The 27,379-nt window shown below is 40.0% G+C and overlaps 1 protein-coding gene and 2 long non-coding RNA genes across 3 annotated transcripts in view; 2 read left to right on the top strand and 1 right to left on the bottom strand.

Annotated features, from left to right (window-relative positions):
- The window catches only part of LOC141480579 (uncharacterized), a 45,331-nt gene extending 38,586 nt beyond the window's left edge, over window positions 1-6,745 (top strand). The window contains exon 2 of the long non-coding RNA XR_012464437.1: window positions 2,788-6,745. This is a non-coding gene — a long non-coding RNA (uncharacterized lncRNA). The remainder of the gene's footprint in view (window positions 1-2,787) is intronic.
- On the top strand, window positions 202-2,020 carry LOC141480578 (uncharacterized). The gene is made up of 2 exons (XR_012464436.1): window positions 202-341; window positions 970-2,020. It is a non-coding gene; the product is annotated as an uncharacterized lncRNA (long non-coding RNA).
- Window positions 337-2,627, bottom strand: LOC141480576 (uncharacterized). The gene is made up of 2 exons (XM_074170759.1): window positions 2,022-2,627; window positions 337-872 (listed from the first exon to the last, which is right to left on the bottom strand). The coding sequence occupies exons 1-2, from the start codon at window positions 2,412-2,414 to the stop codon at window positions 378-380; spliced, it is 888 nt and encodes a 295-aa protein (XP_074026860.1). The 5' UTR covers window positions 2,415-2,627; the 3' UTR covers window positions 337-377.
- Window positions 6,746-27,379: the final 20,634 nt, after the last annotated feature.

Here is a 27,379-nt window from a genome sequence, read left to right as displayed (position 1 = left end):
GGTCTAGAGAATGGTTGAAATTACGGGATAAATATACGCACGAAAATTTGTTACGGGAAATAGTGCTCACAGAACCAAATGACTATGCAAACTTCCTGCGCATGGACCATAAAACATTTGAAGATTTATTAACATTGCTAAGTCCTTGCATAGCAAAACAAGATACCGTTATGCGTAAATCTATACCAGCTTCTCAAAGATTATCTATAACCTTGAGGTACCTGGCTAGTGGCGCCGATTTTGAAGACCTAAAATTTCAAGCCTGCATTGCACCTCGTACACTCAGCGGCATTATCATTGAAACTTGTGAGGCAATAAATGAAAAATTAAGCAATATTCAGGTAAGATTTTTATTTCAAAATTACAAAATATATAATTTAAAGAGAATAAAAATTGTTTATAAATTTGGCTGCTGTATCATCTTCAGTTTCTGTATTAGTTTCATTTGTTTGCGAGTCTGAAATATGAATCACCACAGGTTGCTCCGTATTGGACAGATATGATTGTTGTGAAATAGGAGATGGGCTGTACGGAGTAGGTGATGGAGTGTTCCAAGCGAGTGCTGGCTGAGACGGATTAATAACTACCGAATGTCGATGAAGGTTTCCTTCTTCTCCTTCAAAGAGTATTTCGTTTATAAATTTTTCTGCCAGTCTTCTTTGTTCTCCAGACATGCGCTCTAGCTTAAAGGCCCAGTTTCTTGCCATCACCTGATATTCATTTTCAGGTTTTTTGAAATGATCCCTGGCTAATGTCAATAAGTCCTGTTGCAAGTCCTCCTTTTTCTTCTTTTTTATTTGTACAGGACTAATAGATGCTGAAGGTGGCAAAGGTGATTGTGTTGATGTTGATGTTGATAGTTTTGACGATTCCTAGAAACCAAAACAATAAATATAAACATATTACATAATAATAATAATACATAATAAAACATATTACATAATAATAATAAGTATTTTTATGTTTCAGATACCCAAAACACAAGAAAGTTGGAAAATATTGGCACGACAATTTGGAAATTCATGGAACTTTGATAATTGCATCGGAGCTGTAGACGGAAAGCATATCACGTTACAAAAACCTGAGCATTCCGGTTCCTATTATTATAATTATAAGGGAACACACAGCATAGTGCTTATGGCCATAGCTAATGCAAATTATGAATTTATCATGATTGATGTCGGTACAAATGGTAGAGTGTCAGATGGAGGAGTACTTAAAAATACAAAATTTTGGAATATGTTTGAGAACAACCAGTTGCAGATTCCAGAGCCACAGGAATTGCCAAACTTTAATAAAAAAAATGCCATTTGTATTTGTAGGCGATGAAGCTTTCCAGCTTCTTCCAAATTTTATGAAGCCCTACAATAAGCAGGTTTTAAATGACAACAGAAGGATTTTCAATTATCGTTTATCCCGTGCTCGGCGAATAATTGAAAATGTATTCGGCATTCTTGCGAGTCGTTTTAAGATTCTCCAAAAACCCATCAAATTATGTCCTACAAAAGCTAAAATTGTAGTAATGGCGTGTTGTCATTTACACAATTTACTAATGAAACAAAAAAACTACATTAGGAATGGAGAATTAGACATGGAAGATTGTGTTACAGGGACTGTCATACAAGGATCTTGGAGAAATGAGTCAAATCAATTGTTGAATATCGAACGTGCACGGGCTGGAAATAGCGCTACATTAGCAAAAGAAGTGAGAGATGATTTTTGTGAATATTTTAATTCAACGGGTGCTATTCCATGGCAAAACAAATGTTTAGAATAGGTACCTAATCGTATTTGCTGTACTTGTGAAAATAAAAAATATTTATTAATTGGTTAAGTTAAAATATTATTATTGGTTAGGTTAAAATATTATGTTGTACCTATTTGTAACAAGTTGTTTATAAAAATATTCTTTTGAAAATGAATTCTTATTTGAAAATGAAAAAATTTCAAATGTTTAGAGTGGGTAACTGTATATGTTGTACTTGTAGAATTAAAATAAAATAAACATTGTTACTATTTACCGTTTGTCCTGTTATTGAACTGATCCCCGATTCTTCCTCCACTTGGTCTTGTAGAAATTCAAGCTCTTTGTAGTACCATAATGAAGGTACATAGAGTTCATCAGTACCAGATCCAGAAAGCATAGATTTCTTCACCTTATTATTTTCACGCTTGAAAGTTGTTCGTAAAATATTAATTTTTTTTTTAACATCTTCTTCAGTGATGTTCCCGCGAGACACTTTCAATAACTCCGTCATTTTTTTGATCGCATTCATTCTCTTGTGTTTATCCATATAGTCTTTTGATTTTATTCTCCACAGCATCGGCATGTCGCGATATACGGAGATAAATTCCAAAAGACATTCTTTTTCTGACATGTTGCCGTTATTGATTGTCGCAGTTGTGTTCTCCATGGTATCAAGGCAATAACTGAGATCTTATTTGACAAACACCATTGCACACTATCAAACAGGTTTGCCAAACACACCGTCAATCAAAATTTCCATCAAACAGGTCAAACATTTACATTGTTTGACAAACACGTCAAACAAGCTCGCACACTTTCAAAAAATTTGACAAACACGTTTGTCAAACGAATATTTGACAAATAATTTGATCGTTTACAGGGCCCTTTAAATGAGCGGCACGTCGCGTCGTCAATGTTCGACTAGAGACGAGACAAGTTTGAGGTCTGCTACATATTTTATCAAGTTATATTCTTAGTTGCTTAGTTGATATTTTGAACGGCTTCATAAAAAATGTTGGTGAATGTTTAATATATTTCAGATATTTATTTCGTAATTCTCGTGAAGTTGTTTTCTAATGGTTCAACGTGATATTACCCTGGTGAGTACATTTCATTAATACCTACTTGGCATGTTTCCTGCTTGATTTTTTGTTTGTTTCAATTGAAAATCGTTTTACAGCATTGCTTAATATTGTACAGTAGTACAGCATCGTTTTTTATAATTAGTACAAAAAAAATCGTAGAATGGTCTATAAGAAAAGCAGATATAATTGTCGTCAGTATAATAATAGTCCCGCGTTTTTTCGGGCACCGCGTTTATTTCCATCCATGTCGGTGGAAGTGTCTTACAGGTCTTTGCACCAGTGTTGCCGGCGGACAAAATTTAAAATCACCAAATCTATGAAACAAATATCACCGGATTTGAAAAAAATATTCCAGATTTCAGAAATTCTTACTATTGAACAAAAAATGAATAGGAAATTGTGACCAAAACTAAATACAAAGTTTGAAACAGAAAATATATCGAAATGAATATTCATTCTTACAAAATAAGTAAAAAAAATAAACAGAAGAACTCGCTTATTAATAAATATTTGAGCAAAAACAAATAGATAATTAATGGTCAAGACAATAAATGAAAAAAAATAAACAGAACTCTCTTGTAAATGAATATTTGAACAAAAACAAACAGAAAATTAATAGCAAGTATATTTTGATCCTCAACTACCTACTACTATTATCATAATGTTTGCACCATCAGCTCCAAAACCAATGAATCTAGTTTTAAAATTTATTTTATGACTATTGAAAAAATTTACAATTGCTTGATGAATATCATTGACAGTAGCATCGGGAACAGGGATTAAAGCTAAACATTCGTCATGTTTCAAAAATCAAGCAACAATTGCCAAGTTTTTGAAACATGAATGGTTAGTCGATTCATCAATGAGAATGGAAAAATTTGTAGATCCCATTTTCATTAATAACGAAGCTAGTAAATGATGACTTGAAACATTTTCAATAATAGCTGTTCATTTTGTGCGCTTCAAATTAACATCTTTCGCTGCCTCAGGATGTTTGCTTGCTTTTTTCATCAACCAACATTTTGTACCTAGTAATGAGTTATTGAATTATTATAACAGTAATTTAAAAAAATGATATGTCTACTGACAAATCTCGCTTTGTAACAGAAAATATTGTTTACAAATCTATTTAGAAATAAAAACAAGAGCCATAGGTTCAGATGAAATTAATATAGATATGCTACTTCTTTGCTGTCCTATAATACTACCATATCTCACTAATATAATGATTTCATGTTTGCAAAATAATATATTTCCTGAAATGTGAAAGATTTGTAAAGTACTGGCTCTTCCTAAAATATCTAATCCAAATACTCTTAACGATCTGCGCCCCATTAGTCTGCTACCTACTTGTTCAAAAGTATTGGAAAAAATAAGGAGTTTCCAAATCAAATGCTTTTTGAATTCCTTCAATATTTTACCAGTCAACCAGTCGGGATTTCGTAAAGAACACAGCTGTACAACTGCTCTCTTGAAAATAACTGATGATATTTTCGAAGCTGCAGACAAAGGTAACACGACTGCTTTGATACTTATAGACTTCTCCAAAGTTTTTTGATACTATTAGATATCCAATTTTATTTGCAATTTTGAACTTCATCGGTTCTCTAAACCTGCTATAAATTTGATTAAAAGCTATGTTAAAGATCGTTCACAGTTTGTAGAAACTTCGAAGGGAAAATCAAGCAGTGAATTTATTAAATTTGGAGTGCCTCAGGGACCCTTATTATTTTTTATATACACTTATAATAATAATAATAAATCGTCTTTATTGGTGAAGGTACAAAATAGGCGCACTTTAGCCAAAGGCTACTCTTACACTTAACCTAAAATGTACAATTCTAATCAACTAAAATGATAAATAGAGAGAAAAGACACGATGAAAAAATCGCATAACATAATAATAATTTATATCATAGGTATCTAGATGACATATTGTGACAAGGTAAGTAAAGGTTAAAGATAAATTCAGGACACGGCACTCAAGTTCCTGTTGGTATTCAGGAAGTGTTTTTCAGAAAATGTTTTTTCAGAATGATTCTTAACTCTCCCTTCGAAAGTTGCATACAATTGTATAACAGTGAGTTGTAGAATTTGATGGAGAGATAAGTGAACGACCTCTGAAACAGTGACGTCTTATGACGAGGGACATGCAGTTTATTTTTTGATCTTACATCCAATGAATGTAGCATAGACCTAGGAATCAGTTTATTGTAAAGTGATGTGGGAATTTTGTAACTCAATACTTTGTACACAAAATTGCAAAGATTATAATTAGTACGATTGATCATTGTCAGCCAATTTAATTCTTTGATTTTATTCGAGACATGATCGAATTTTCTTAAAGAATAGACAAGTCTACAACAGAAGTTCTGTACTCTCTGTTTCCGATTTAAATCAAATTTACTTAAAAGATTGTTGTACACAATGTCACCATAGTTGAACCGTGATAAGACCAACGACTCAGTGGTCGACTGAAAAAATATCTATTTGAGTAAATCAGTTTGAGAGTCCCAAACGATTTTCTGAGCAAATCATTCAAATGCAAATCAAATTTTAGGTCAGAATCAAAAATAATACCTAGGTTATTAATGGAATTCACAACGGGAAGTATGGTGTTCTCAATTCTAATTGTGAGATGTTGTGCAACTATAGCCCTATTCTTTTTATTACCGAAAAGCATCAAATGGCATTTATTCCTATTCAATTTTAGATTATGTTGCGCAGCTAAATTAAAATGGTTTGTAGGTCGGAATTGATGAGGTTTTGAATAGTTCCATAGTTGTAGATGTTTAAGTTGGTATACAATTGCGTATCATCTGCATAGGCCTGAACTTTTGAGTGCTTCATAGAATTCAAGATGTCACTGGTGTAGATTATAAAGAGTAAAGGTCCTAAGATTGACCCTTGAGGCACACCAGTTGTCGAGTTGACTACATTTCATTATTATAATATACCGTTTGACAGCGATTCGTTAGATATGAAAATAGTAGCAAGACTAACTCATCCGAGAATCCATAATATTTCAATTTGAAACATAATAGAGAATGATTTATAGTATCAAATGCCTTCGAAAAATCTAAGGCAACTAGAGCTGTCAACTCTTTATTATCAGAGTTTCGAATTATGTCATCTGTAACCTGAACGAGGGCTGCAGATGTACTATACCCACTTCTGAACCCAGCTTGACAATCAGGAATAATATAATTTTCATATAGATATGAACTTACTTGATGATGAATGAGTTTTTCTAATATTTTTGAAAGCTTAGAGAGAATACTTATAGGACGTAGGTCAGTGTAGTTCACTGGGTTCGAAACTTTACTCAAAGGTCTGATAATGGCAATTTTCCATAGATTAGGAAAATAACATTTTTCTAAGCAACAATTCAAGATATGAGTGAGAAAATTATCTATAAACGGACTACAATAGTTAATCATATTGATGGATAAACCATCAAAACCAGTGGCATTCGATTTGATAGTAGCTAAGATTTCTTTCATTTGATTAACTGAGATGAATTTTAATTTGAACACACTTTCTTGATTTTTTAATTTTGGGTATTATTTTGGATATTATTTATTTTAATTTGTATCCAAAGTTGTTCACAATCTTCATTGATGCTATTGAGATCAAACATTCTTGACGATATGTTATTCTTAACATATATGCCTATTCCTCCACCTCGAGTTGATCTATCCATTCTGAAAAAAGTATATCCAGGGATAGCAACAGTTAATGGATAACTATCCACTAAATCAGAGAGCCATGTTTCAGAGACACCCACTATATCATATCCATCAATAAGATCCAAAACCTCTGCAAAATGCGGTAGAAGTGAGCGAACATTCAATTGACATATTTTCAAATTGCTAATCATATTAAACTTTTATTGTTACTCTATATATTGAAACATCCTGTAAGAGCGAATATAATAAGCAGATATCCTTGAGTAGTTTTGAGGAAACAACAATCGAAAAAAAGATAAAAATCATTCACAAAAACCTCATTCAATATATCAACAGGTGAGTTAGTAAAAATGCAGTTTTTCTACTCTTAAAAAAAATATTCACGATCAACTGAATTAACAATATTTTAAAAAATAAAGAATAAATAGCAGAATCTTAGGAAAACCTTACTTCAATGTCAGAAATAAGATGTAATCAGAAAATTGAAACTTTCGATACCCTGAAAGACAATGAAAAATAAACAGTAGTAAGTGAGAAAAAAGAAATGCGTTTAAAAGCGTGAAAAACGTTCAAAGATAAAGGTTGATTCGGCCTAAATTATACATTAATATTTATTTATCAATATCATTGCAGCTTCTAATGAAAAATTTTGTTCCATTAGTTTGTAAAATACATATTTTCCCATTCTGCGACCATACCTTGGATCTGCCGAACTTTTCTTTTGCCAATAGAAGTGCATCGTACCTGGCCTTAGTTAAGTCTTCAGTAATAGTAATTCTCGACTCTTTCAGCTGTTTCTTTTTATAGAAAACGGTGTTGCGACCTCCGATTGAAGCGAATTTAACTAAAATTGGCATAGGCTTATTTCCTCTAACACTAGCACTGGATTTCATACGGAAACAATGATCAATTTGAAAGTCAGTTTCGTTAAGTTTCAACTTATTGATGAAGATATTCTGAACCACCATCCGTATGTTTCCATTGGCATCTTGCTTCACACCATATAGCCTCAAATTGAGAATTTAAATTTTTGTTCCATATCATCCACTTTATCTAGTAATTTCTTATTTACAGCAGATATTTCCTCGTATTGTATACTCACGGACTTGATTTTTTCTCCAGCTCCTCAATTCGATTTTCAAGCTTGGATATCACTAAACCAGCCAAGTTGTCAGCAAAAACATTTATGATTTTCTCATCACGTAAGCATTCGTTGATTATTTGCTTGATATCTTGCCTTTGATCCTTTGTGAAGACCATCTTTCAACTTGCTAATTTACGAAGCGATATGTGTAAATTCAACAGACGGGAAAATAACAAATGATTTTAAATCGTAGAAACGCCGAGCCAACGATAAACGTCTACTCTCTCTGAGCGCTCATCGCAGAATCTAGTTTCTGTGTGATCTAGTTTCTGTTTAATTCACATATGTATGCGGATGACACTCAACTATATCTATCATTTAACCCTAATGACGTTGCTACTGCTAATCAAAAATTGAATGAAGATTTAGCTCGTCTTTTTTCAGCATCTGAAGCTCATAACCTCAAAATTAATTCAAACAAAACTAATCTGCTTGTTTTTGGTACTAATCGTAGCTTGGTGGAGAGACATATTAATATTGTTTATTGGTGATACAGTAATATGCCCCACGAACGTGGCAAAAAATGTAGGTATCGAAATGGACGTGAATTTAAGGTTTACAAAACGTGTTACAAAATCTGTTCAAAGAAGTTACATGAGTTTGAAAATGCTTTATCCTCATCGTCATTTATTATCAATAAGTTTGAAAATAAAATTAACAAATGCTCTTGTGTTGAGTCATTTTGCATATTGTGATGTAGTGTATGGTTCATGCCTGGATAAAAAAGATATTTCAAGAATTGAGAGAGTTCAAAAATCATGTCTTAGGTATATATATGGTATTAGAAAATATGACAGAATTTCATATAAACTTAAGGAAACCAATTGGTTGACTATGGAAAATACACGTGTTTTACAGTCGGCTACCCTCTTTCATAAAATATTGATAAACAAATGTCCATCATATTTGTATAACAAAATAAGATTTCGTAGCGATGTACACACTGTAAATTTGAGATTCAAAGGGTTACTTTCTCCGCCGCCCCATCGAACCACTCTATATCGACGATCCTTTAGTTATAAAAAATTAGTTTGTACAATAATATTCCACAAAAATATGAAGTTAGTAAAGATTCTTCATTTAAGTGCTGTTACAAAAAATATCTCATCGCTGCTCAATCATAAAGCCATTGATTTCATAGATTTTATACTTCTGAAAAATTTTCACTATTAAAATTGACATGTTTTCTCTCTTTCTCTCTCTCTCTCTCTTCCCTCTCTCTCTCTCTCTCTCTTCCCTCTCTCTCTATCTCTCTCTTCCCTCTCTCTCTCTTCCCTCTCTCTCTCTCTTCCCCCCCCCTCTCTCTTCCCTCTCTCTCTCTCTTCCCCCTCTCTCTTCCCCCTCTCTCTCTCTTCCCCCTCTCTCTTCTCTCTCTCTCTTCCCTCTCTCTTCCCCCCGCTCTCCCCCCCCTCTCTCTTCCCTCCTCCCCCCCTCTCTTCCCTCCCTCTCTCTTCCCTCCCTCTCTCTCTTCCCTCCCTCTCCCTCTTCCCTCCCTCTCTCTCCCTCCCTCTCTCTCTCCCTCCCTTCCTCCCTCCCTCTCTCTTCCCCTCCCTCTCTCCTCTTCCCTCCCTCTCTCTTCCCTCCCTCTCTCTTCCCTCCCTCTCTCTTCCCTCCCTTCTCCCCCCCTCCCTCCCTCTCTTCTCTCCCTCCCCCTCCCTCCTCTCTCCTCTCCCTCCCTCTCTTCTTCCTCCCTCCCTCCCTCCCTCCCTCCCTTCTCCCTTCTCCCTTCCTCTATCTCTCTCTCTCTTTCCTCTCCCTCTCTCTCTTCCTCTCCCTCTCTCTCTTCCCTCCCTCCCTCTCTCGCTCTCTTCCCTCCCTCCCTCTCTCGCCCTCTTCCCTCCCTCCCTCTCTCGCTCTCTTCCCTTCCTCCCTCTCTTCCCCCCCTCCCTTCCTCTCTCTCTTCCCTCTCCCTCTCTCTCTTCCCCCCCTCTCTCTTCCCCCCCTCTCTCCTTCCTCTTTTTTCTCTTCTTTTTTCATTGTTTTTTCTTTCGTTTAGTTTTCTTTTCTTCAAGGCTACAACTAAGATCAAACAGTACCCTTCCGGTACATGTTGTTTCTAGCCTTATTTGTAGTTTTTTTTAATCATTTTTATAGATTGTATATTTATTGTATTTATATGGAACTACAAATAAATATTATTATTATTATTAATTCTCCCAAATAATAAACACTGCTTATAGCAATGTTAAGTTCCACAATGAATGAAGCTAATATTATTTCTAGTTTTTGTGTTTTTTTTCTTTTGAGTTCGGTTGTCTGTGAAGAACTCGTTGCTGCAATTTTACAGAAGAAGCTTTCTGCATGTGTTTTTTCGTCTTTTCATGCTTTTGTACTGATGCGATTCCAACTTGCAAATCTATATTACAGCATTTACAAAAAAATTATTGCTTCCTTATTTGCTACATTGAATCCATGTAAACTTTTTTTCCCATTGAGAATTGTATTTATGCTTATAATTCGTCTTTCGTTTGGATATTTGTTTTGTTTCAATATCATTATGGATTGTATTTGTATATGTTTCTGTTGAATCTGTATCAATGAGAGAATGAACAACTTCTACAAAAAATACATCATCAATTTGTTAGCTAGACTTGTCCTTCACAAATAATACCTAAAAACTTATCATTATCCATGGATTTCATTGTCTTTAATTCATTTTCCTTATTTTGCATTTTTATATTTTTTATAATGATTCAAAAGAAAATAGACTGGGTTCAGTTAGCAATGTTAGCATTTAAATAATGAACAGAACCACAGAACACAGAAGATATGTGATTGAACATAAAACTCATAATAATCATACGCTATACAAATGGTATGAATTGTGTGAATTTATGCTTCATGCCGATGGTAACAATGCGAGGTTGTCGTTTTCAGTACCGGGCTATGCGAGCGACAAGTTTAGCGTTCTTTTCTTTCAATTTCAGATTTGTCATAAACCAACAAAAATCACCAAAATATCACAGAATATGAAAAATAATCACCAAATCACCACATTGACATGAAAATCACCGAACCTGGTAAATCACCTACTTTTCAACGAGTCTACCACTTCATGAAATGCTCATGATGTGCAGGAGTAGATCTCTTTCCGCTCACATGAGTCTTATCTATCGTTCTTGAGCGGTTACAATTTTTTACACAACAGAATTGTTTTGTCTTTAATTATACAAATAAAAGGTGTGTTGTTTAATACATATCTGAACGCCCGAATAACTCGAATAATGCAGGTCTGTTGACTCCATTATTTCAACTCTGTTCGATGTTTAATTCATGTGAAGTTATTCCAGCCACGTTTTTTGGTGTGTAGACTATCGATATCCGTGCACTGTTGTCAATCACGTAATATCAATCTTTATATTTTTAAATTTCCGACGGCACTGCAAATTGATTTAATTATGCAAATATCGTATACATATAATCCATCTGCAACATTTTGCTGACAAAATATCAATGATGATCCATCAATAACCGAAGTTTCAGCAAATAATGCCAAACATTTTTTCAAGGAATTAAATACATTGATGAATTAAGTATCTTTCAAACTATGAATGGAATGACCCGTTAGTTGATGAAAATTATTAACACTATACACACGCTGGGCTACTAGTCTCTTAAAATGTTATATTTTATAGGTTTAAGCGTGTGTTTTTTAGCAGACGCAAATTTATTTTTTTATTGTGTAGGGGGTTTAGTTTAAGCTTAAGTTAAAGTTTGTGGAGTCCCAACCCTTGTTTCCTGATCGCCATCTTGGAAAAACTGGTGCGAAAAGAGTGTTCGTACTATATCTAGTAAACTGGTTACCCTACAGAAAATTTTATGAGACATTATTTGTAGCAAATTGATTGTTCACAACTTTAATCCTATCACTAAAATGGGAAAGTATAAACAGAAATAACTCAAAATTTTGGTTTGACGTTATAATTTTTTTCTGATTATTTTATAATAAAATGACATCAGTGCAGTCTTATGGGGCTTTTTCAACGAAAAATTTCCGTTAGATATTTATTCAATTTCTTCAATTTATCTGAATTTTACAGCTTTACTTTTCGAATGGTTCGAAAATGAATTGCACTTCCACATTGCCATTGCCGACGTTTTGTCTTCCGGTCACCATCAGCAACTTTATTTTTTCTTAAGGGCGCTACATTGGATTCTTTCTGTTTTGAATAGAACCAGATTTTACCTTTTCAATGATGTATCATAAGTTATCATTCTTTTTCGAAAAATTGGAGATATACAAAAAAATAATAATTCTCAGCATAATAGGCTTTGTCTTTGATGTTTCTAAATTTGACTTTCAATTTGTTACATTCAATGACATTTTGTTATTGTACAAGTCATTGAATTTTTGTCAAAAAAATGGCTTTCACGAATGAAGAAAAAAATATATGATACAAATTTATTATAAATACGATAGAAACAATGTTAGGACATCGGAAATTTATTTAAACTTGTATCTCGAAGGACGACAACCACATCGAACTACGTTCAAGTTATTGGATCAAAATCTCACCGAGTTTGTTTCGTTCGAAAAGCCAATGAAAAAATACGGAGACAGAATCAACAATCAAAATTTGATAAATGAATTGTGTATGAGGTAAATTAGACATTGTGTTCAATGAAAATAGAACTCTGAACAAATAACTATAATTAACTAAAACTTGAAGACAAAAGTAAATCACAGCAAATGCTCAAAAATGCTGGCCTTGTCCATGATAACACAACTGTGCTCTTCTTCGAATATTATTCATTGCACGATGGATTTTCCTCCTCCTTAATCTTCCGAACTCTCTAACAATGTTGTGTTGAAGGTCCTCAATATTTTGATGTTCTCTCTGACTATAAACTTTACTTTTCAGTGTACACCATAGAAATGTATCCATATCACTTAAGTCTGGAGACCTTGCTGGTCACCTCACCGGCCCATTATTCCTTATCCATTTATCACCAAACGTTTCACTCACGTAATTAGATACTCGTCTCGTAGTGTGCGGTGGAGCACCATCATGTTGAAACCAGATGTTGTTATAGTTAGCCAAAGGTAGATCATCCAAATAGTCTTTGAAAATCGACATTAAAAACTGGTGATAGGTTTCTCCATTCAGAATTTCGTCAAATAAATGAGGACCCAAAATTTCACTTAGTAAATTCTTGTCCACGCGTTGATGCTAAATCGCACATGAGGTCAAATTTTTCGGAACTGCCTGGGGTTGTTTATGCTCCAAATGTGTTCGTTATTTCGGTTGAATATCCCACAATTTGTAGAAGTATTATTAGCCAATTACAAAATTCTAATCGCCTTTCGGGATCACCTGGATGCAATTTTTGAGACATGTGTATTTTGTAACATTTTAAACCGTTTTTTTTTATGCCTCTAAGTACTTGTATGACAAATATTCATTTCGGAGGAAACTTGACATGTAGATTCCCCGGGTTCGTGTTTATCTGCAAATTTTAATTTTTTTGAAAAGGACAATGTCTAACTCACCTCATACATACCTCATTTATCAAATTTTCTCTAGTGTTCTGGTCAATTCTGTTTCCGTATTTTTTCCTCGGCTTTCCAAATGAACCAAACTCAGTGAGATTTTGATCCAATAACTCGAATGACAACATGTCGTTGTCGTCATTCGGAATACAAGTTTAAAGAAATTTCCGATGTCCTAACACTGTTTCTATCGTATTTGTAAGAAATTTGTATCACATCTCTTTTTTCTTCATTCGCGAAAGCCATTTTTAGCAAAAATCAATATCAACATCTCCAATTTTTCGAAAAAGAATGATAACTTATGATACATCATTGAAAAGGTAAAATCTGGTTCTATTCAAAGCAGAAAGAATCCAATGTAGCGCCAATAAGAGAAAATAAAGTTGATGATGGTGGCCGGAAGACGAAACGTCGGATAGCAAAACTGAAAACACCATTGTCTAGCAGGGAAAAAGTGGCAATGTGGAAGTGCAATTTATTTTCGAATCCTTCAGTATCGGAGGCGCATGTGGGTATTTTATCTTTGAGTTCTCACAAAATTTGGTGGAAACTCAGTTTACATCTTGATGAAATGTCAAACTTAACACTTATATTAGAAAAAAGTAAAGAATATTTAGTATACTAGACGGCAATTTTTCACAAAATATACTACAAATAAATAAATTTTGCATGAGAAATCAATATCAAAAAAATCAGTTATTTAGATAATTCTCGGAAATATTAGATTGTTTAGAAAAATTGTTCATACAAAAGTTTTAAATTTTCATACTACCAACAAGTTTTACTGAAAATCGTGAAAAAACATTTTCCATTCCTGAATTTCCTTCCATTTCATGCCTCATATATTGGATCGGCTTTTATTTGAGCACAATATTTTGTCCTTTCCAAGAACTTCTACTCTGCTTTCAAATTTTTTCTGCCTTTCTGATGGTGACTTCATGCAACATACGTAATAACTGAACCTAAGACTGAGTCCTTGTCTGTATTGATTTTAGTCTCAAATACAATGTTTAATATCATGGCCAACAGCCACAAGTATTAGTTAATGAATAAATTCAATTCAGGATAGGTTAAAACTAAAAATCTTATTATCTTTTTGTTTATAGGGAATCGTTTGCAGCATTACTTATAACAAAATATAAATAATTGTGTTTTTTATGTCAACAAGTGTATGAGCCCCACTCTGTTCTTAGGTGTAGTATTAGTAACTAACTACTAGTTATTAGGTTTACTTCTCAGGAATTGTCACATGCTTCTGTTCTCGTTATTTATACAATATAAAAATAACGTACTTAATCTTCTGTAACTCCTCGTTCTGCCTTCGAAGAGCTTCTTTATCAACCAGATGTCGCCAGGACGGTACCTGGGGATGTCTGTTAAAGATGACACCCGGCTGGGCGTGGAGTCCTGAGACATCAGCAAACCCCAGGCCGCCTGCCGCACCGAGACCAGAGCTGGTGGGTGCTAGTCCTCCAGATGATCTATCAGTCGAGCCTCCTTCAAAAAGGAAACTCGGCTCCAGCATCTCAGTTTCACGTAGCTCCTTCTCCATCACCATAAGTTTGAAACCAACAGTTCGGCTAGATTATTAGATTCCCTGCTTTCTACTAAGCTAATTGCGCCGCGGGGGTGTAACTGGCCACCACGATGGCACTAGGCCGGGCCAGAGGGTTCCCTACGATCCCTACTCCCTAACCGACACACACTTCGCGCCTTGACCTACCTAACTTCCCTATCCCCGAAGATGAGAACGGCCTCCGGAGGCACACGGGCGGTTTTGAGCCCCCAGACAGCAGTGCAATGGAGAAACTCACGTGAGCTACTCCGTAGTTGTACTGGGTCGGCGTACCTCCAGATGTATTCGGGCCTGGGTAGGTCGAATACGTCGAAGGAGGCCGGCTAGTTGGTCCCTCGATGACGAAGCGTTGGAATCGAATTCGTTTTATTGAAAAGTCCTGAAAAGGACAGGTTTGAACTGAAAAGTTCAGGTTTTATTACTATCTGCAGCTCCTGGTATACGTTATCTCCTCAGTATAGTCCTGAACAGGACGATCCACAGAACTCCGTCGTTCTATTATAGTATCACAGCAGCGTCCACGTAGAAATGGTATACACACATCCAATACCTCTGAGACGTTCTCCTTTGTAATTTTATTAATCGCCTTTGCCTTGAAAAAGACAATTTTTAGCTTTGATTGATAAACGAATCCACTTAGGGAAGTATCTTGGGGATTTGTTTGTACTTCCCTTATCTCTGAAAAAGAAACTTGCAGCCGTAGACAATATTTCTAACTATTAAACCAACTTCCATTATTATAGTCATATGCTAATGATACTCTCTCGCGAAGATTACTCTATTAAGTCAGAGCCCGAGTCTCAGACTGAATCTCTCTAGACGAAATCCATCTTGATTTTGATCAGGTTGAAAATCTCTTCCCGTACCCTTTCAACTGTCCTTCGCCATGGGGGCGAGTGGTTCAAATCTGAGAGTGTTGTTTTGGTAACGACATAGAGGTCAATGACATCTATGCCGCTCTGGCCTTGTGTACCCCTTTCTGACTGGGGTATTGATGAACAAACTGTTCATTTTAACAGACGTCGTGGGCCTTCACTCAACTGAGCGACGGGGCCTTCTGAATCGAGTGGGGTCGTCTATAGTGTATTCTACAGCTTCCCCTTACTAATGGGTTATCATGAGTTTCCGCTGACTCGAAAACTCTCTGATTCCTCAACTGAATAGACTGCTGTATGGTTAACAGCTTCAAATCTCTGCGGATGGATTCATTCCGCACGAACCATGGAGCATTCACCAGCATCCTAATGATTTTGTTTTGCAATCTCTCCAGAGTGGAGAGATTTGTCGGGGCGGTTTGTCCCCAAGCGCCTGAAGCATACATAATGACAGGCTTGAACATCGTGTTGTATAGTAAAATCTTGTTCTTAAGACTCAGTTTTGATTTGCGATTTATCAGAGGATAGAGTTTAGCTATCCTCATTTGTATCTTGTCTTTGATGTACTCAATGTGATTTGCCCAGGTGAGTCGGCGATCTACCCAAAGACCTAGGTATTTGACTCGCGTTTGCCATTCGATCTCCCTGCCTGAGATCGTGACTCTTGTGTCTGGAGAAACGTTGCGCCTCCCCAAATCTATCGCTTGAGTTTTATCTGGGTTCACCCGAATCTTCCACTGTAGGTACCAGCGTTCGAGGTCCCATGAAAGAAGCGAGGAGAGCCGTATCATCGGCGTATAGGGAAGTCTTCACGTGATCGAACCTCGGAAGGTCGCTCACGTAAAGGCTGTACAGTAGTGGAGACAGCACAGCTCCTTGAGGCACTCCAGCTTGGATTTCCCTGACCGGAGACAGGGTTCCTTCAACTCGGACCTGAAATGATCTGCCTTTCAGGAAGGACCTAATCCACCGGATCAGGCCCCGAGGCAGGTCGAAATCGAGCATTTTATGTAGTAAGCCTTCGTGCCATTCTCGGTCGAAGGCTTTTGAAATATCCAGGAGGACTAGATGGACTGTCTTCCTGTTATTTAGCTCATCCCCGGGCGCGTGCCAGATGCTCCGGCAGGACGCCTTCCGGGTGTGGATGCTTTTTGGGGGGCATTTGCTGCCACCTTGGTCCTCCTGCGAACCTTGGGGAACTCAGGACAACCTCGGTAGTTCGCGGTATGCACCCCCTTACAGTTGTTGCACTTGGGGGGTTCTGCCCTAGGCTTTTTGCATTCACCTGAAAGGTGTCTGCCGGCGCACTTGACGCAGATGGGGATGGCCAAGCAGTTCCTCTGGCTATGTCCAAACCGCTGACATCGGTGACACTGTCCGACCAGTGTCCTCTGGTGTTGGGGGTCAACCTTGATCTTAACGTTGAGTATTTCTCTTTCATCGTAGATGTTCTTCTGATTTTGGCTCACTTGAACCAAAACCAGAGGAAGCGGGCGGTTTCTACGCATCATTCGGGATACTGATGTTGGTTGGAAACCTTTCTCCACCAGGGCATCTTCGATGTCCGCGGCCTCCAGATGTTCTGGGACTCCCTGAAGACGGCTCTGAGTTGCCTGTCTTCAGGTAAGGTGTATGTATGGTGAGGGATTTTTTCCCTCACCAGGAGTTTGGACATGTTCCTATAGTCCTCTATCGTCGAAGGCTGAACCTTGATGCCGTCGGCCAGGTTCACAGCTTTAGTGTAGTTCACCTTGTGAAAGGTGGCTAGCTTAGTGAATTGAACCCACTTGTCCTTCGAACGACAATTGGGGAACGCGGGTTTTCTTGGCGCTTTGGGGCGCTCCAGAACGCGGGGGGTTGGGGGATGTTTCCCAAATCGTTGAGATTTTCAACCTGTTTACTCGGGCCACCCTGTATAGTGGCGAGAGAGATCTCTGATCTATTTTCAAAGTCGTCAACCGACATTTCCAGCTCTCCGTCAATGGAGGATTCAGTAGTCGATATCTCCGACTCCGAGGCGCTGTGTTTGGCTTCTTTCCGAAGCTTAGTTTTCTTCATTAGCCTTTTCGGCTTTGCTCCGGTGTTTTCAGCACCACTTGGAGGAGCCGGCTCGGGAGGAAGAGAAGGAAACTCCTCCAGTAGACGTCGCTTTTTGTTTGCCGGTTCTTGCGGCTTTGTCTGGGTCTTGTCTACTTTAGCGTCTGGCGTAGAGGAGGTGGTGTTCGCAGAAGCACCTTCGGCGGAAGTGTTCTGTGACGGGCGCTCGAGAAGCTCTCTGACCCCTGGTGGGGGGACAGAGGGCGTCCGAACTACCGCCCCAGGGCTGCCTCTTAACAGCTCTGATGGACTCAAGCCCAGGCGATCAAGTAATAAACCCATAAGGGTAATTACTTCACCCCTGTCCCTGGCCATCAGGCTGTCAAGCAGTTCCGCCATACTGCTGTGACTTGACAAAATATTGAAACTTCCAGAAGCTATTGAGCACCAGGAAAGAAACGGAAATGAAATATCTAAACGTACTCACCAGAAACGTTTTCGCTCGCTCAAAACAACACAACGCACCAAACTACACCGAGCCAGAAACACTACAGCACGGCTGATCATTCACTAAGAAAATTGGCGGAAAAACACACTAAATTGCTACGACACGTCTGTTCACTTCGGTGGTCAGCAATCGAATATGTATATGTGTTGAATCTCTCTAGCCTGCGAAACGTGCTATATTTATCCGCATAGGCTCCGCCCACCTATTGTTCGTCCTTTGTCCTAACCTGATTCGTCGATTACTGAACTATATAGTGGAGTTGGTAACACAGAGGCCTAGTCGTTATCTGGGCTACTTTGGAATCCGATGTAGCGCATACGCCCTATCCAAAATCAAATACTACAAAACCTACAGTTTGTGTACCGTTCAGATACACAAAACTGAAACTGTCAGGAATCAGGATCATGCTCACTTTCAACCGCAACTCAGTAGATGGTACCTACTTTTCTAAATTTACAGCAGTTAATTTTTGAAAGCTGTCGTTTCTACCAAATATTTCTTAGCTTGAAATGATTTTGGAATTGGATTCATTGTATTCATTATAGAAGAGCATAACCCCAAAATAAGTTCAAACTGAATGAACATCACATCAGAATTTTATTATGATTAGGTATTTGTAAGAGATCAAAAGTATACATATATTTTTGTTTTATATAAGTATAAGTAAATATCAATTTTTTCCATGCGTAGTCTAGAATGGTGGATAATTAAAACAAATATTTTCAAATCCGGTCTTAAATAACGAACACATCAATAAACATTTGTATAAACTTCAAAATATAACAATTAAAAAAAGGCATTTCAATCCGAATAGTTCCTAGTCAATCTACTCGGAATCAGACTCTAATACTTTTGCGTGATGTATTGTGATATTACTTATATTGATTGTATTTTTGGTAAAACCTTTCATTGAAGACGTATTCACTACATTTATTTTTACAGAAAGTATCTAGTTTTATTGAAAGAATTGTTTTGAGCATGCTGATGGACATTCTATTTCTTTTTTTTTTAGTTTTGGTATCATTTAAAATTTGAAATATTCGTTCCACATTAGCATTTCCATGAGGAAGAGTTAAAACTGTGAAGGCCAAGTCCGATATGGATTTGAATATGAATACATCATTGAAGTCTTGAAAATTCTTTAGGTACATCCAAAATGCAAGTATTTAGGAATATCATTCATTTCATTTTCATTGGAATATGATCTAATCAAATTGAACTGGCGAACACATTCGTCCTTATCACATTGGATTCTGACAACATGTCGCCAAGACGGTACCTGGAGCTGTCCTGACAAAGTACTCGGCTGGGCGTGGAGTTGCGAAAGACCTTCTGCTCCTAGGCCGCATGTCGCGCAAAGACCAAAGCCGGCATGTGCTAGGCCACCGGAGGATCTATATTGGTTTACATTCTCACCTACTGGGTTCGATCCCGAATCCGGATCATCGCGCGTTCCCTGCATCATCGCGAAATCCAAGGGCAAGACCTTTCTTTAAAACCAAAGTATTCGAATTTATTATTTTTATTTGTGATATTAGCTATTTATTTGTGATATTAGCTATCTAATAGGCGCGGCGGGGTACAACTGGCCACCACGATGGCACTAGGCCGGACCAGAGGGTTCCCTACGCTCCCTAACCACCTAGCCGACACACTGTCCCGATTTGACCTACCTATATCCCTAGCCCGAGGGAAGAGAACCGCCTCCGGAGGCACACGGTCGCTTTAAAGCCCCCAGATACCAGTGCAATGGGACAGCCCACGTAGACTGTCCCTTAGATATGCTGGGTCGGCGTACCCTCCGATGTATTCGAACCTGGGTAGGCCAAATACGTCCAAGAAGGCCGGCTAGTGGGTCCCTCGGTGCGGCGTGACGCCGGAAGTGACGAGTTACGAATTCTTTTAATAAGCCCCAAAAAGGGCAATGCTTAGATAGAACTAAAAAGTTCTGTTTACAGCAGTTGGCCTTGAGAAAGACCGTTCGGCTTTGTATCTTTGGTTGTTGTTGTACTCTGGCCTTGATAAAGGCCAATATGCTCCATAGTGATGTAGATAACGAATTCAAATTGGGAAGTAAATTTTTTGTTTACTTCCCAAATCTCAACTCGGAGAAACTGCAGCTGAATACCACCTTGTACAATATATCTACTTTTATTCTCCAGTTTAACCAGTGTCCAGTCCTTATAATTTTTCAGCAACAAATATATTGTCGTGATACCATATATCATCCAACAAATCTCTCCTGAGATAATATTTCGAAATATCAATAAATCTTCTCTGAGATAATCATTCGGAATTTGAATAATCGCTAGCTAAAATAACGGTTCTACTGTTAGCGGTCAAACACTCTGTCGAACGCTGTGTCGAACACTGACCTGCGAAATCCATCTTGATTTTGTTCAGGTTGAAAATCTCTTCCTGTACCCTTTCGACTGTCTCTCGCCATGAGGACGAGTGGTTCATAACTAAGAGTGTTATTTGGTAACGGCATAGAGGTCAATGACATCTATGCCGCTCTGGCCTTGTGTACCCCTTCCTGACTGGGGTATTGATGAACAAACTGTTCATTTTAACAGACGTCGTGGGGCCTTCACTCAACCGAGCGACGGGGCCTTCTGAATCGAGTGGGGTCGTCTATAGTGTAATCTACAGCTTCCCTAACTAATGGGTTATCATGAGTTTCCGCTGACTCGAAAACTCTCTGATTCCTCAAGTGAATGGACTGCTGTATGGTTAACAGCTTCAAATCTCTGCGGATGGCTTCATTCCGCACGAACCATGGAGCATTCACCAGCATCCTGAGGAGTTTGTTTTGCAATCTCTCCAGAATGGAGAGATTGTCCCCAAGTGCCTGAAGCATACATAATGACAGGCTTGAACATCGTGTTGTATATTAAAATCTTGTTCTTAAGATTTAGTTTAGACTTACGATTTATCAGAGGATAGAGTTTAGCTATCCTCATTTGTATTCTGTCCTTGATGTACTCAATGTGATTTACCCAGGTGAGCCGGCGGTCTACCCAAAGACCTAGATATTTGACTCGCGTTTGCCATTCGATCTCCCTGCCTGAGATCGTGACTCTTGTATCTGGAGAAACGTTGCGCCTCCCCAAATCTCTCGCCTGAGTTTTTTCTGGGTTCACCCGAATCTTCCACTGTAGGTACCAGCGTTCGAGGTCGTCCAATGAGCGTTGCATGTAGACGAGCGCCAACCCCCGTCCCATGGAAGAAGCGAGGAGAGCCGTATCATCGGCGTATAGGGAAGTCTTCACGTGATCGAACCTCGGAAGGTCGCTCACGTAAAGGCTGTACAATAGTGGAGATAGCACAGCTCCTTGAGGCACTCCAGCTTGGATTTCCCTGACGGGAGACAGGGTTCCTTCAACTCGGACCTGAAATGATCTGCCTTTCAAAAGGGACCTAATCCACCGAATCAGGCCCCGAGGCAGGTCGAAATCGAGCATTTTGTGTAGTAAGTCTTCGTGCCAAACTCGGTCGAAGGCTTTTGAAATGTCCAGGAGGACATTAGCTCTGAGATGGAGTTTTCGACCAGTCTCAAGGCCTGCAGCTCGGTGGAGTGTGCCCTCCTGAAACTGAATTGTTCATCAGGCAGAACATTTCGGTCTTCAACTTCTTCAGTTAGCCTTTGCAGCACAACACGTTCAGCCAGCTTAGCCGCTGAGCAAAGCAGACTAATTGAATGGTGATTCTGGGGAAACAACGGGTTCTGACCCTGTTTCGGAATCATGACAACTACTGCATGCTTCCATCTTCGAGGGAAGTATCTGAGGGCGATTGAGCTGTTTATAATATCCAGTAAATATTTGATAAAGTTCTCCGGGAGCTGCTTCAGCAACCTATTGTTGATTGAATCAATTCCCGGAGCCTTTTTGGGTTTGGAGGTTCTGATGTACCCCCTCAGTTCTTCCTCCGAAGCTGGACGGATCACATCGTCGTCATTCTCCCTGAGGATACGCTGAACTCGTTGTTCCAGCCGGATATCACGGTCAATATCATCATCCGGATCAACGTTAAGTTGGAACTGATTTTCCATTGTATCTGCAAAGGCCAACGCCTTCTTGGCGGGGGAGTAGCAGATACCGCGCTGTCCATGAAGAGGGGAGGGAGCAGTTTTCCTCTTCTCGAGCCTGCGGGTAACTCGCCATAGCTCATCATCCCCAGGTTCAAGAGATTCCAAACACTCATCCACCTCTCGTTTCTGTAGTCAATGATGGCCCGTTTAACTTCGTTGGCCATCCTGTTAGCAGCAGTCTTGTCCCCAGGATAGATGGTCCGCTGATAAACTCGTCTGAGTCGGTTCCTCTCCCGGATAAGGTTCTTTATCCTGGGAGGAAACTCATTATAGTTTCGCAGAGGACACTCCCTCCTAGTTGTGGCTGCGCTGGAAGCGTTGTTCACAGACAGTTCGAAATCTGCCACTGCCGCGTCGAGACCGTTGCGAGTTTGAAGTGCCTCGCGGTCTGTAGGTGTCTCCACTAGATGAGCCTTGAAGGCTTCCCATTTCCTGGATGATCTCATGCGATATTTTTGAGGAGGGGGATCATCACCCAGCATCAGGATGACTGGGTTATGATCTGAGTCTAATTCCGACAAAGTGTACACTTCGCAGGACATGGAGACGTTCCTGAGTAGTGCGATATCAAGCACGTCAGGTCTGTTATCCCCACGGTAGAACGTAGGCTCGCCTGGACCCCTCACTCGATACTCATGCCTGTCAGCATGCGCATGGAGCGCTCGGCCGTTCGCATTGGCGATTCTGCTCCACAGATTGTGCTTGGCGTTGAAGTCACCAGCAGCAATTGTGGGGGTATCTGTCGACAACAGCAGTTCATCCAGTGATTCTGGGAGTAGACGATTCCGCGGAGGGTTGTAAACTGAGATTAGTCTATGACGACCTCTCAGTTGGAGTTCAACGCCCACGGCTTTTGTGCCGTGTAACCGATCCGAGTCAATGCCGAATTGTACGTGAGGAAGATTACGTTTGACAAAAATGCTTTTTGTTAGCCGGTTCTTGCGGCTTGATCTTGTCTACTTTGGTGTCTGGCTTCGTAGAGGAGGTGGTGTTCACAGAAGCACTTTCGGGGGAAGTATTCTGTGACTGGTGCTCGAGAAGCTCTGACCCATGGTGGGGGGCAGAGGGCGTCCGAACTACCGCCCCAGGGCTGCCTCTTAACAGCTCTGATGGACTCAGGCCCAGGCGGTCAAGTAATAAACCCATAAGGGTAATTACTTCACCCCTGTCCCTGGCCAACAGGTTGTCAAGCAGTTCCTCCATACTGCCGTGACTTTGATCGAAGTATTGAAACTACCAGAAGCTTTGAGCACCAGGAAAGTAACGGAAATGAGATATTCAAACGTACTCACCAGAAACGTTTTCGCCTGCACAACACAACACAACGCACGAACTACACCGAGCCAGAAACACTACAGCACGGCTGATCATTCACTGAGAAATTGGCAAAAAACACACTATATCGCTGAGACACGTCTATACACTTCAGTGGTCAGCAATCGAATCGAACACTGACCTGACGAGTCATCCTAATTTCATTCAGGTTTGGAGACCAGCTCCCCTACCCTTTTGGCTGATCATTGGCCTTGAGAGGGACCAATGGGTACATGACTGATGGATGACGGCATGAAGTCCTTAGACATCAGTGTCGCCCTTCACGGGATACCCCTACCTGGCTGGGGTGGGATGGATGAAAAAGTTATTCATCCTTTAACGGGGGACATGAGGGCCTCATTCGACAGTGTCGGGGCCTTCTATATCGGGAGGGGTCGTCTACAGCATAATCTGTGGCTTCCCTAACTAATGGGTTTTCGCGAGTTTCCGTTTTTTCGAAAACTCTCTCATTCCTCGACTGAATGGACTGCCGAATGGAAGGCAGCTGCAAATCTCTGCGGATGGCTTCATTCCGCACGAACCAAGGAGCATTCACAATCATCCTAACTAGCTTATTTTGTAACCTTTCCAAAATGGAAATGTTGGACGGAGCCGCTTGTCCCCAGACGCCTGAAGCGTACATGATGACAGGCTTGAACATCGAGTTGTAGATCATGATTTTGTTCTTTAAACTCATTTTGGAGTTCCTGTTGATCAGAGGGTACAGACTGGCTATCCGTCCCTCGATCTTGGATTTAACGTACATAATGTGCGGGTTCCAAGTGAGCCTACGGTCTATTAAAAGGCCGAGGTACTTTACCCGCGCTTGCCAGTCAATCTCCCTTCCAGAGACTCTCACTTTTCTGGCCGGAGAAGATAGTAATCTTCCCATGGTTATCGCCTGAGTTTTTTCCGGGTTTACTCGGATCTTCCAATCGAGGTACCAGCGCTCGAGGTCGTCCAATGCACGTTGCATGTAGACGACGCCGAGCTCCCGCCCCATGGAAGACGAGAGTAGAGCCGTGTCATCGGCGTACAGGGATATCTTCACTCTTTCGGACCTAGGCAGGTCGCTTGTATAGAGCGAATACAGCGTCGGAGAGAGCACGGCCCCCTGTGGCACTCCAGCGAGGATCTCTCTGTTGTCAGACAGAGAGCCCTCTACTCTGACCTGAAAGGTTCTGCCTCTCAGGAAAGACCCGATCCACCGGATCAGGCCCGAGGTAGGTCGAGCGCGTTTAGCTTGTGTATAAGGCCTTCGTGCCATACACGGTCGAAGGCCTTTGAAATATCTAAAAGTACAATGTGTACTTTTTTATTATTATTCAGCTCGCTGATGGTATTCTCGACCAACTTTAGAGCCTGTAGTTCAGTGGAGTGATCTCTCCTGAAGCCGAATTGTTCGTTAGGCAGAACATTTCGGTCCTCAACTTCTTCGTTGAGTCTTTGCAGAACGACTCTTTCAGAGAACTTGAGAACTTGATGTTCTCTCTAGTCGTCAGTTTCAACAGCGGTACCCATTTGTCCTTCTGTCGGACAACAATGGGTGGAATTTTAGCCTTAGAAGCCGAAGACGGGATGTCTTGCTTCAGAGGGGTAGGGGGGGTGGTCTCCTCATCATGTAGTGATTTGACAGTGTTTTCTGATTTTTCGGATGCACTGTCAGTTGGATCTTTGACGTTCGTGTCCATCTCTGCGTCGCCAGTATTTGGTTTGCTAGAACTGGCCACCTCATTAGCCTGATCTTTGGCTATTTGATGAGAGGAGGTCTCGGATTCTGAGTAATATTTCAGAGCCTCGTCTCTGACATTGTCCAAAGCCGCTTTCTTTTTTATCTTTTTCAGCTTCTTTTTCGCTGGCTTTGGTTGATCTTTTACCACTGTCTTTGTCCATTCGTCGATACGACGTCTCGAGACGTCAGGCAGTGGTGGAAATCCGTCGTTTAATCTTCTCTTCTTGGAGGCGGAGGAAGCGAAGGAAAGTACGCTCATATTGTCGTTTTCGGCATCGCTGAACTCTCTTTCAGAGTAATAATCACGGGTAAGCGGAGCATTAGCCACTCCCTGTTCGCGGTCCGCCGACACGTGGCGGCCGTTCCCAGGGCTTGGCAATGCCTTGCCAAGCAAGTCCGACTGGGTCAGACCAAGAGCTGAGATCAGTTGGCTTATAAAGCCAATGATCTCGCCCTTCTCCTTCCCAGCCAGGCTGCAAAGCAGTTCCTCCATACTGCCGTGACACGAGAATTTGATTTTTGAAACCCAGAAACAAGTTTGAGCACCAAGAACGCAACGGAAATAATATATTCAAACGTACTCACCAAAAGTGTAGTCGTCTGCACACAAAACACAACGAACGCGCTATCGAAAGCAAGAAACACACACCACTGCACGGCTGTAACATTCACTAGTGAAACCGGTAAACACGCTTGATCGCTCGGACACGTCTGCACTCTACGTAGTTCAGCAATCGAATGAACACTGACCTGACGATCATCTTGATTTCATCCAGGATTTGGAGACCAGCTCCCTACCCTTTGGCTGATCAACACTGACCTATCGCGACGCGCCGTATTTATATGTTTGCGGCGAGCGCGCGCAGGCTCCGCCTACTTGGCCCGCTGCCGTCTTTCGAATCCGATTCGCTAATACAATTTATATACTCCATTCGCTTTTTGAAAATCCGGACATTGGTAACACCCCCCGCCTAAAGGAGTCGCATGCAGTTTCTAACGAGCTGAGACTGGGAAGTGTTCTTTATTGAAAAATCTTTTCAAAAATGAACATTACAAAAATCTGTTTACAAAGTTTTCTTACATGCTAATGTTTACAATAACTTTCCCCTCTTAACTATACTTAACTATTAACAATGATTGCTTGCACACTTCCTCGCCTGTCCCTTTTCAGGCTCCGTCGTGCAGCTCAAATCTACAAAGGAGACCTTAACTATTCTATTGCTAAGAGACTATCTACACCGGAATATGTTCCACCGTGAAATCATACTCCTGCAAGAGTAGGGACCAACGAGTTAATTTCGATTTTTCGTCCTTCATGCGGTCGAGCCACGTCAGGGCCGAGTTGTCGGTGAACAACGTGAAATGACCGTCCTGAAGGTAATGTTTGTACTTTTTAATTCCCCATACGACTGCGAGGCATTCTATTTCATTAATATGGTATTTGCGCTCGGTTGCGTTTAGTTTTGCGCTACTATATGCGATAATTTCTCGCGCCTCGGTTTGTGGTTCTAATTGGAATAAAACCGCGCCTATGCCAACGTGGCTGGCGTCCGTCTTTAGGCCGTATGGAAGATTAGGGTCTGGTCGTGCGAGTTCCAATGGTTGTGATACTGCGTTCTTGATAGCCTGGAAGCTCTTTTGTGCTTCCCGATTCCATTGGAACTTCTTTTTCTTGTCAATAAGGTTCGTGAGAGGTGCAGCCACTTGAGCAAAATTCGGGATATATTCCTGAAGCCATCCGGCTGTGCCTAGAAAAGCTCGCACCTGTTTGATGTTCGTCGGGGCAGAGAATTCTTGAACATTCAAAACATGCTGTTCTTGGGGTTTGTTGCCATCTTTTGAGACCACTCTGCCTAAATTATTCAGAGTAGTAGATCAAAACTGGCATTTCGATGGTGACAGCCACAATCCATGTAGCTGAAGTCTCTCCAGAATTAATTGTAATTGGTTGCAGAGTTCATCCAAGCTGTGTGAGTACACGATTATATCATCAAGGTAGACTTTATAGAATTTATCCACAAAGCCTACCAGAACCTCCGATGAGCTTCTGAAACACTGCAGGTCCATTTTTCAGGCCAAAACTCAGAA

This window comes from Leptinotarsa decemlineata, unplaced genomic scaffold (assembly GCF_025532065.1).
Source record: "Leptinotarsa decemlineata unplaced genomic scaffold, Ldec_3_MD MMD2_P_RNA_scaffold_9, whole genome shotgun sequence".
In the NCBI taxonomy this organism is placed as follows: domain Eukaryota; kingdom Metazoa; phylum Arthropoda; class Insecta; order Coleoptera; family Chrysomelidae; genus Leptinotarsa; species Leptinotarsa decemlineata.
Note: the sequence above shows the minus strand (reverse complement) of the source record. Positions and strands in the feature narration are given on the sequence as shown.

What these genes read in the sequence shown, in the direction of transcription:
- LOC141480576 (XM_074170759.1), bottom strand. Translation starts at nt 2,414, where the DNA reads ATGGAGAACACAACTGCGACAATCAATAACGGCAACATGTCAGAAAAA. An exon ending in GTTCAATAACAGGACAAACG is followed by an intron (nt 873 to 2,021) that starts GTAAATAGTAAC and finishes TTTGGTTTCTAG; the next exon opens with GAATCGTCAAAACTATCAAC.